The sequence below is a fragment of the Megalops cyprinoides genome, chromosome 12 (assembly GCF_013368585.1).
Source record: "Megalops cyprinoides isolate fMegCyp1 chromosome 12, fMegCyp1.pri, whole genome shotgun sequence".
Taxonomy (NCBI): Eukaryota; Metazoa; Chordata; class Actinopteri; order Elopiformes; family Megalopidae; genus Megalops; species Megalops cyprinoides.
Genome location: NC_050594.1, coordinates 358,619 through 368,618, shown reverse-complemented (window position 1 = coordinate 368,618; position 10,000 = coordinate 358,619). Strand labels below are relative to the sequence as shown.

General features: G+C 49.0%; 1 protein-coding gene across 2 annotated transcripts in view; it reads right to left on the bottom strand.

Annotated features, from left to right (window-relative positions):
• The window catches only part of evla (Enah/Vasp-like a), a 52,811-nt gene that overhangs the window by 21,876 nt on the left and 20,935 nt on the right, over window positions 1–10,000 (bottom strand). For both annotated transcript variants that reach the window (XM_036542083.1, XM_036542081.1), the window contains exons 2-3: window positions 1,534–1,702; window positions 821–998 (exon numbers count right to left, since the gene is read on the bottom strand). In XM_036542083.1, the coding sequence (XP_036397976.1) occupies window positions 821–998; window positions 1,534–1,702 (347 nt within the window). The remainder of the gene's footprint in view (window positions 1–820; window positions 999–1,533; window positions 1,703–10,000) is intronic.

Below are 10,000 nucleotides of genomic sequence, written 5' to 3'. Positions count from 1 at the left end.
GCGCTCTGACAGAGATGGGAATGTTTCTCTCTCTGCCTCCGGCTGTTTGCTGTGATCAGTGATGGTGCTGCGTTCCTGCTTCCCCACTGTGCTAATCTCCTCAGTTCAGCGCTGTGTGACATCAGCGGCATAGCTATACTGTGTGTAAGTAGGCCAGCACTAGGCTAACGGGCTTAGCACGGGTCAACAAAAAAAGGACAGAAAACCACGTGGAACTTTAACAAAGCCAGGCATCCTGCTAGAGTGGAGGGAAGACCTACAGCTGCTGTTCCTCACATCACACTCTACACACGCAACAGCCTGACAGTTTCTGTGTGTAAATGGGTAATATTACCATGAAAAAATCAGCACTAAGTAGATCAATAACCTCCACCGTGGCAACCCCCACCACCATGAGGCTTATTGATCTCTGCTGATCCATGTGAGAGTCATGATGGCCACACATGCTGCATATGACAATTCACTTTCCTGCTAAACAGCTACACTGAACTGAGACAAATGCAGCCATATACCAATCATAAACGCTTTTCAAACAGCAAGCTGACTCCGAAGATGACATAGGATATAAGAACCATTTTAGCATTGTCAGAAGGAGGGTTTGACTTAGTTAAGACTTGACCTAAACATATTTTTCACATACATCACTGATACTGCATTAAAGTTGACATCCCAACAGGTGTAGCGCTTGGAACCTGATCTGCACTTTCACAGACTGATCTGCCTGACAGCCATGGAGAAGGAGCTAGCAGGCAGGTGTGAAATCAAAGCTCCAAAACCAACGAAAAATGCCCCCCGGCTCCATGCTGGAAGGGCGGCTCACCTCCTTCCTGAGTGTTGAGCACGTTGAGGGCGAACAGCATGGCGTTGGAGAAGGTGGTGGCCTCCTCCTTGCTGGCGAAGTTGAGGCCATACACCTGCCTGGCGTCTCGCCACTGGTGGAAGGTGGGCGTGGCCTGGTTGTACTTTAAGCCTTTCACTATGGAGTAGTTGATAACCACCTGTGTGGGTGGAGAGAGAGAGCACATGATTCTCCACTCTGCCACCAGAGGGCGCTACTCCGTTCACCCTCCATCCAAAATGAAGGAGGCAGAAGGCGGGAGGAGAGAGGCGAGGGGCGCAGTGACGACCCTGACACTGTGATCACGTCTCTCTACAGTTACACTCATCAGAGACTCAAACCTAACCACCTCATCTGTGCCAGCTCAGTGCACATTACTGTATAGCCACTGTTATAACATTTACGACTGATAATTACTTTTCATAACAATACACTCTCTGTGCTATTATCCTCATATTTTCATTGGTCTCTGTATATCCACCTTGGTAAGATTTCTGCATTGACACCACATTTCCCTGATATTGCTTTAAAAGGTGGGCCAAAGCTTCCCCTCTAAAAGGTGGGCCAAATGCAGGCTGGATTACTGTCACCCCTGTCCCCGCCCCAGTCCCCACCCTGCTACTGGCCCCGCCCCTGTCCCCGCCCTGCTGCTGGCCCCGCCCCTGTCCCCGCCCTGCTGCTGGCCCCGCTCTCACCTGCTGGTCCTGCAGCTTGACGCCCACCACACGGAAGCTGTTACTGGCAGTGTTGTGGTAGATGTTGATGCGGCTGAAGCCCTGCTGGCCAGGCTTGATTGGCACCCACTTCTTGCTGCTGTCATCGTACACCATGACGGAGGCACGGGCCTGGCAGATGCTCTGCTCGCTGTGTGGGGGGGGGGGGGGGCGAGGGGGGCAGGGAGGGGAGGGGAGGGGGGGAGAGAGGCAGGAGGTTACCGTGTGCGGCTGCTGCTGTCCCTGTTCAGCTGGCCGCAGGTACAGCTGGGACAAATGCCCTCAGATAACGCAGTGATGTCATGGGGAGGAACATGCAGAGCTCAGGCACAGGCACTGAGAACGCCACCATCACAGCAGCAGGGCAGTGTGGCCCTGACAGTGTTTCACTACAGCCACACAGTGACATCTCCCTCACATCTCCCACTTCCTCTGTGAGGCCGACAGCAGAGCGTCTTTCTCTGAAAAAGCTGCTCTGGTTTTTCCACACTGCCTGCTGGAGAGACAGACACAGCAGATCTCGTTTTAATGCCCTTTTGATCAGCAGAAACACGGCTTCACCCCCCCAGGTCTCTCTGTCCCGCAGGGCTGAGGGGTAACTGCAGCGGAAGCCCCTGCACCTGCCCCGCCCACGGCACATGGCAGTCAGGGGCTGTTAGAGCAGCAGGGCGGAGCAGGGCAAGGCTCCCTTTCTGATGAATGAACCAGCCCCTCTAAATTTAGCCCTGCAAAACAGGGGCGCGTCTGCCGCCCCACAGCTCGTACTGGTGAGTGTGATTGGATTAGAGGACAGCAGCTGTAATTATGGGAAACAAGGGGCCCACCCTTCCCTGTTTAACCCCGGAGTGGCCAGGGTGGAGCGCGTGCGGTCGGCCCGCTGAGAGAGACGGCCGTGACTGTGACACGAGGGCTGTTTATGGCACTAAGAAAAGCTCTTAAATCATCGCGAACCGGGAACCATCTGCAGGGCTGTTCAAAGATCTCAGCTTCCCTACAAGGGGCTTTCCGTGATCACTCCATATACCCATTACAGACCTCACCGCTATTCACTGAACACTGTAAACACCAGCACCGCTATTCACTGAACACAGTAACACCAGCACCACTATTCACTGAACACTGTAAACACCAGCACCGCTATTCACTGAACACTGTAAACACCAGCACCGTTATTCACTGAACACTGTAAACACCAGCACCGTTATTCACTGAACACTGTAAACACCAGCACCGCTATTCACTGAACACTGTAAACACCAGCACCGTTATTCACTGAACACTGTAAACACCAGCACCGTTATTCACTGAACACTGTAAACACCAGCACCGCTATTCACTGAACACTGTAAACACCAGCACCGTTATTCACTGAACACTGTAAACTCACTTCTGAAGAACCTGCAGCTGCCCCTCACATTCAAAAGGTTTTAAAATCTTCTGAGGGAAAGAAGTACTGGTGAAAAACAGGCTTTGCATAACTGACATGATTTATGAACAAAGAAAGTCAACCTAGATAAAGCATCTCTATGAACCACACTGCTGCCTGTCAGCATTCATGCACTCAGGTCAGGCTAACCTCACCTAGTTTTCTGCTGTGGCCAATCACATTTCTATCAGCTGCGGGAAAAATGATTTAACCACTCAGAGCAACATTATCTAAATCACGCACACAATGACTTACAGTGAAAGATTAAAATAATGATGTTGACCTTATTGTTTTATAGCCAATATTAATAAGTATGAATGTCAGCTGAACAGGGCAAACACTGAAAACACAGCTGGAAGAGGCTGAAGCAGGCTGGCAGCAGCTCCCCAAACACAGGGGAGCGGGAGGGAGTCAGAGATTTAATTACAGGCTCGAGTGAAACTCCTATTATGAGCAGGCTATGATACCGCGCACAGAGACAGCACCCACAAACTCGCCCCACCCACACACACAGCACAGTGACTCACTCTGTTACAGAAAAACAAAGCATGGCTGCCTGTCAGCGAAAACGAAGCGAGAAAACGGAGAACGGAACCTGCAGCACACGCACGACTCCGCAGGGAGGAGCCGCTGCCGTCACAGGGAAGCTCGCATCACACACAGTCTGCTGCCGATGTGGCATTCACTCCTCTCAGAAATGCGCAGCACTCTGCTGTTTGGGGTGAAGGGTCTGTGGTGTAACTTCCCCCTGTGTTACTGTCTCTAAAGATACCATAAGCTTGCCCCACCACCGAATAGTGTGAGATTATTATTCACATTTGGCGACATTTCACCCTGTGGGTGACAGGGTGTTAGAATTTCTCGCTTGGTTCTTGTGAGTGTGTTGTTTTTTGAAACTGCAGTGGGTGGTCAGTTCCACTTTCTCCTGCTCTGTGCCAGGCCTGCAGCCTTCACAGTCAGAAAGACCTCAAGAGCAAGTGTGACACAGGTGAGTTTACTGTGCAAAGCTCTTGGGCGCTGCAGGCCGGGAAGGGTCACCCAGCCAAAACAGGGACCCAAGGGTCAGAACCAGGCCTGTCTGAGCAGAAACAGACCTCCACACCCACAGCAGTCTCTATCAGGCTGAAAGCCAGCCTCTAACCTGGAGCTGCTGACCACACCTGCACAGGACATCAGAGCAACACGGCTACAGAAATACAGGGTTCATCTTACAGCAATATGTGCATGTGAACATGCTGCCTGTTACACTGCTGAATTTATCTATGAAAAAATCAAATACACTTGTACACAAATACAAAAATATATCAAATTTACATAAGCTATAAGTAATTACGATCTAACTGTTTTTCAACGTGTACTGTAATGAGAAGATCAGAATTGCATGTTGATCCACTATATGCTCATTTACAGTAAGAGAAGTGGTTGTGTGCACTCTGTGGTACCTATCTATCCTTCTGTAAACTCTCCTGCACTCTGTGGTACCTATCTATCCTTCTGTAAACTCTCCTGCACTCTGTGGTACCTATCTATCCTTCTGTAAACTCTCCTGCACTCTGTGGTACCTATCTATCCTTCTGTAAACTCTCTTGCACTCTGTGGTACCACATATAATGTATTGGATGTGGCTGTTTCTGGCTCTTCCCTTCGTATCACTGTCAGTTTATATTTGGACAGGTGATGTAGCAGCCGGGGCTGGTATATTATTGAGGCAGCTGTGGGGTTGCTATCAGGCAACCACCCACAGCTGCCTTAATAATAACCCACCCAACCACCCACCCTCAATGCAATGCTATCTACACCTGAACTATTTCTCACCAATTACTTCAGACAAGTGCATCTGAGGAGCCACAGGACCATCGGGCTCACTCACTGAACCATTCCTCAACAATCAAGTTTGGCCCAAACCCCATCTTTTTCGGGGAGAGCTGCACCCCCTCTGTCTGTGCTAGGGTTAGGATTAGGGTCACACACGCACACACACACACACACCTCACTGTGCACACACACACACACACACACACGCACACACACACACCTCACTGTGCACACACACACACACACACGCACACACACACACACACACACACACACACACACACACACACACACGCACACACCTCACTCTGCACACACACACACACACACACACACACACACACACACACACACACACCTCCCTCTGTGCACACACACACACACACCTCACTCTGCACACACACATGCGTGCACACACACACACACACACACACACACACACGCACACACACACACCTCACTCTGCACATGCACCTCACCCTATCACCGCATCTTTAAATCATATGCAGTCCTTATTCTGACAAGGCAAATCTCATCTTTTTATATGCACATATACGCCCAGTAATCAAAGCCCTTCCACGGGGCACATCCACGCCTTGCTATATGTAAATTCTGATGGAGGAAGAGGCGCTGCACCCCCCTCCCCATGGGGTGCATTTCAAACCTTCCAATCAATCCATAGGACTGTTGACCTGAAATGAACAACTACATTTCAGACCCACAGGAACAGAGAAATCAATGTGCCACACAGCCAGAAGGCCCACAGCAATGCGCAGAGAAAGCTGTGAGAGAGAGGAACAGCAGAGTGAAGGCAGCCCTGACTGTGTACAGAAACCCAGCACAACTGCTCACAGCCCCAGAAAGCACAGGCACTGTTCACCAACATCAGCGTCAGGTGTGAGGTTAGAAAAGACATTCACACACCATGCAAATGCAAACTCAACAGGGAAACGAAATAACCAGTGTTTGAACTAATTCACAGGCTGGCAATCCAATGACTAATGTGAAAGAAATTCACTCTCTGGTGGTACATCATCACAGATGCAATTCATACCTTCACCCTCTGGTGGTACATCATCACAGATGCAATTCATACCTTCACCCTCTGGCGGTACATCATCACAGATGCAATTCATACCTTCACCCTCTGGCGGTACATCATCACAGATGCAATTCATACCTTCACTCTCTGGCGGTACATCATCACAGATGCAATTCATACCTTGTTTCACCAACCCCTCCAGAAGATTTGGATGAGACTGTCTATGCCTCATTGAGTTAAAAAGAATCATTGCCAAAAACAGCAGTCATTGAAGCGCTGTATTAACTCTGATTCTATGTACCGACATTCACCTGCATTCTTTGACATGTTAGCTGTATAAACCACAGCTATCTTCCAAAAAGATTTGGTTTTCTCCTGTTCAAGCTTGTGAGTGTTTTATTTGCCATCAAACAATACTATTATTTTGAGTAAAGTACTTAAATTATTATCTTTAAACTAATAATTTAAGCGCTTCCCCTCTTGGTGTTACCATGAATTTTAATACATTGGTTTATGTTATTCAAACATTACAATCTAAAGTCAAACATACAATCTAAAAACCACAACAAAACTGAAAAGGAAAGTATGAGATTATGTGGTAGATACGGCTGAATAATCTAAAGGCTTCATCTGCCACCAGAAAAATAGCAAAGACATATCATTCACCGTCGAGCCACTCAGAAATGACTGCAGTTTTCTGTGTCAGATTACGGTGCTCCACACCGCAGTGTGAAACGGCAGAGCAAAGCGGTGTGTGTGAGCAGAGGGTGGCTGACTTACCGTTTGGGAGGCATTCTCCTGCTGGCACAAGACGGGCGTGGGGCGCAGTGAGCAGTCTGAGAGAAGGCAGTGTGAATGGTTGGAGGGGTGGTCTCTCTCAGACCAAACGGAAAGAAAGCGAACAGGAAGTTCAAAGAAGAACAGGAAACTGCTCTGGTTTACTTCGAAACTTGTGATTTTAAAAGAGGGATGAAATTAATTCCATCACCTCCATCTTTTTTCTCTTTTTTTCCTGGGCTTCACTTTTCCTTGAATGGTTAAGTGGCAATAATGCAGCCAGATTGTGATGCAAGCCTCACTCTTTGTGGGAGAAGCTTAAGCATCGCTTTGCTATCAGGTGTGAAATATGAGCATATATAAGTGAAAGTGAAAAGCAGACCAGTGGATCAGAAGGGGAACACTTTGTGCGGGTCTCCAAACCAAGAGGAAAACGGTTTACTCCATGAAACCACAGAGACATCGCAGAAACCACCATGCACACCACTTTCCTTCTGACTGCCTTTCTTGGGGCGCTATGCAGTGAACGCGAGGTGAGGAGAGACAGAGAGGAATGCTGTGACGTTACCCACATGGCCCTGACCAAGAGCTCCATTCCCACCAGTCAACACGTCCCACGTGACGAGAGCAAGGCTCTCTGCCTGGACTGATCTGGGATCGGGGCACTGGCCTCCTTTCCCTCCGTGAGGGTTAGGGTTTCCTTTTGCTTTTCCTCTGTGAGGTTTCGCTTCCCTCGCCTCAGGCCTGGAATAGGTTTGGCGCCACCATGACAATGTTCTTGCAGCCAGCAGCTGCTCTGGAAGCTTCTCACCCTGACAGACGTAAATCCTCTCCATCTTCTCACACCAACCCCTGCTCCTGCAGGAAGTGCTGCATGCCAACACCTCCAACATAAACTACCAAACAACACCAACTCCAACACAAACCACCAAACAACACCAACTCCAACACAAAATGCACACTAACAGTCACTACCTCCTGCTCACAAACCCAGTAAACAAAATGTCTGGGGATCTGTGTTTCTGGACATCATTAGAGCCTAACTGTGCTCTGCCAGGTTATCTGATATGATGACAAAGTACATAAATAGTGGCCTCTAAATAAAACGCACTGAAAACGCACCTCAGATGGCACCCAGCCTGTGCAGAGTCCGCCGGCTCAGACAGGCAGGTGCCTGTCCACTCTGTCATAATGCTGCTGTGAAATATTCAATGAGACTGTGAGCTTTCACTGATCAGAACACCAGCTGCTGGATGGCGTGACACTCTAAACATCGCTACATCCACACAGTTACAGGGAGAGAAGCTGCACCATGCTGACACCACACTAGCACCCGAAAACGCAGCCGAACCCCGAACCCCGAGCCGCAGCTGCATAGGGAGGCCCTGCACATCAGCGATGCGATCCAGGGCCGGGAGAAGGAGGCAGAATGCCTCCGAACAGTGCCGCATCGCCCCTCCCAGCTCACACACTGTGGGAGGTGGGTACCACCGCCACCACAAGGGGGCAGCATCGCGGAGCAGAGGTGGTTTCTGATGCTAGGCCACCAGCTGTGGCAGTAGAATGTGTATATATACATCTAGCCACCGAGCAGATGCTCTGACCCAGACAGGCCAAAGAGTCCAAACGCACATCCAATAAAATGGCCAGAATCACAGCACACGCACAACAAACCCGCCCACCTCCGAGCACATCAACACATCTCACAGCCAGGGCCACCGCCAGTGTCCACTCACACAGCAAATTCATATCAGCAACACAGCCTACGGTCTGCAGATGGCCAGGACCTGCGCAGACTGCAGCAGCTATGCGCATCTGCTGCACACACACTGCGCAGACCGCAGGAGCTATGCGCATCTGCTGCACACACACTGCGCAGACCGCAGGAGCTATGCGCATCTGCTGCACACACACTGCGCAGACCGCAGGAGCTATGCGCATCTGCTGCACACACACTGCGCAGACTGCAGCAGCTATGCGCATCTGCATAGGGTAATCACCTTCCCGGCACCAAAACATTACTAAAAAAGGTAGAGCCATTCTGTGTTATTCTCTGTTGAATTCTCCTATGTAATTCTTCACTATCTAAATCAAAATCAAAGCATATGATCCATTTAATTTATTTAAACAAGAAATCAGCATTAACTTCTTATACTGTACTACTGAAAAACTGATACTTTCATTTAAATCAAACTGTGATGATTTCTGCAGAGGTAATAAAACTGGAACGCTATGATATATATTTATAATCTATATATCTATAATCTGTATATAGTCCCAAACACTCTGCTTTGCTAAATCCAGTAGCTCTTATTGTGATGGCTGTGATCACAGTTTAACATTACACAGAACACAGAGATCCTAATCTGCTCCAGATGACATTTCCAGGAATAATTACAGAAAAAGCATTCAGCCTCTGTGTGCCATGTGCTTCACAAAACCTCACCCATGCACCACAGCCTACAGCATTTTCATTTAAAACAGCCTGAAGCAGGAATTCAATTCAAATGAAACCAGAGAGACTGAGGAAACTCTCCTCCATTGTGGTTCCAGAGGATGAGATAGAACCCTGATCGTAGGGCCAGGTTACAGGTTACAGGGTACAGGTTATAGGTTACAGGTTACAGGGTACAGGTTATAGGTTACAGGTTACAGGGTACAGGTTACAGGTTACAGGGTACAGGGTACAGGGTGCAGGGTACAGGTTATAGGTTACAGGTTACAGGTTACAGGGTACAGGTTACAGGGTACAGGGTACAGGGGACAGGTTATAGGTTACAGGTTACAGGTTACAGGTTACAGGGTACAGGTTATAGGTTACAGGTTACAGGGTACAGGGTACAGGGTACAGGGTACAGGGTACAGGTTACAGGTTACAGGTTACAAGGTCCAGGGTACAGGTTACAGGGTACAGCGGACAGGGTACAAGGTCCAGGGTACAGGTTACAGGGTACAGGGGACAGGGGACAGGACTGGGCCTCTGGTCATGGGCTTGTTGCTCAGTATCCTGCACAGGCAGACAGAGCTGTGACCATAAACACTGGAACAACTTAGAAATCTCACCCACAGACAGCAGCCATAATGCCACCTCTCACTTGCTGTAGGATGTCAAATACTTGTATGATACTTTTCTGAGTTTCAGAGGCCTTCATCTCACCTGTGTCATGCTCAGGGTTTCTTACCTGTCCTGTACTGGGCTTTGGGGAGGAATTTAAGTCTGTTGTCAAAGACACTCATTAACTCAAGAGTGTGTGAACATCTCACACTCCATCTGAGCAACCAGACAGCAAGCTCTCTGCTTTCATCAGGATCCGGCATAAAATACGCATGCAAGCAGCTCCCCAAATACATCTCTGCGTATTACACATTAAAGAGGAAGAGGAAACACC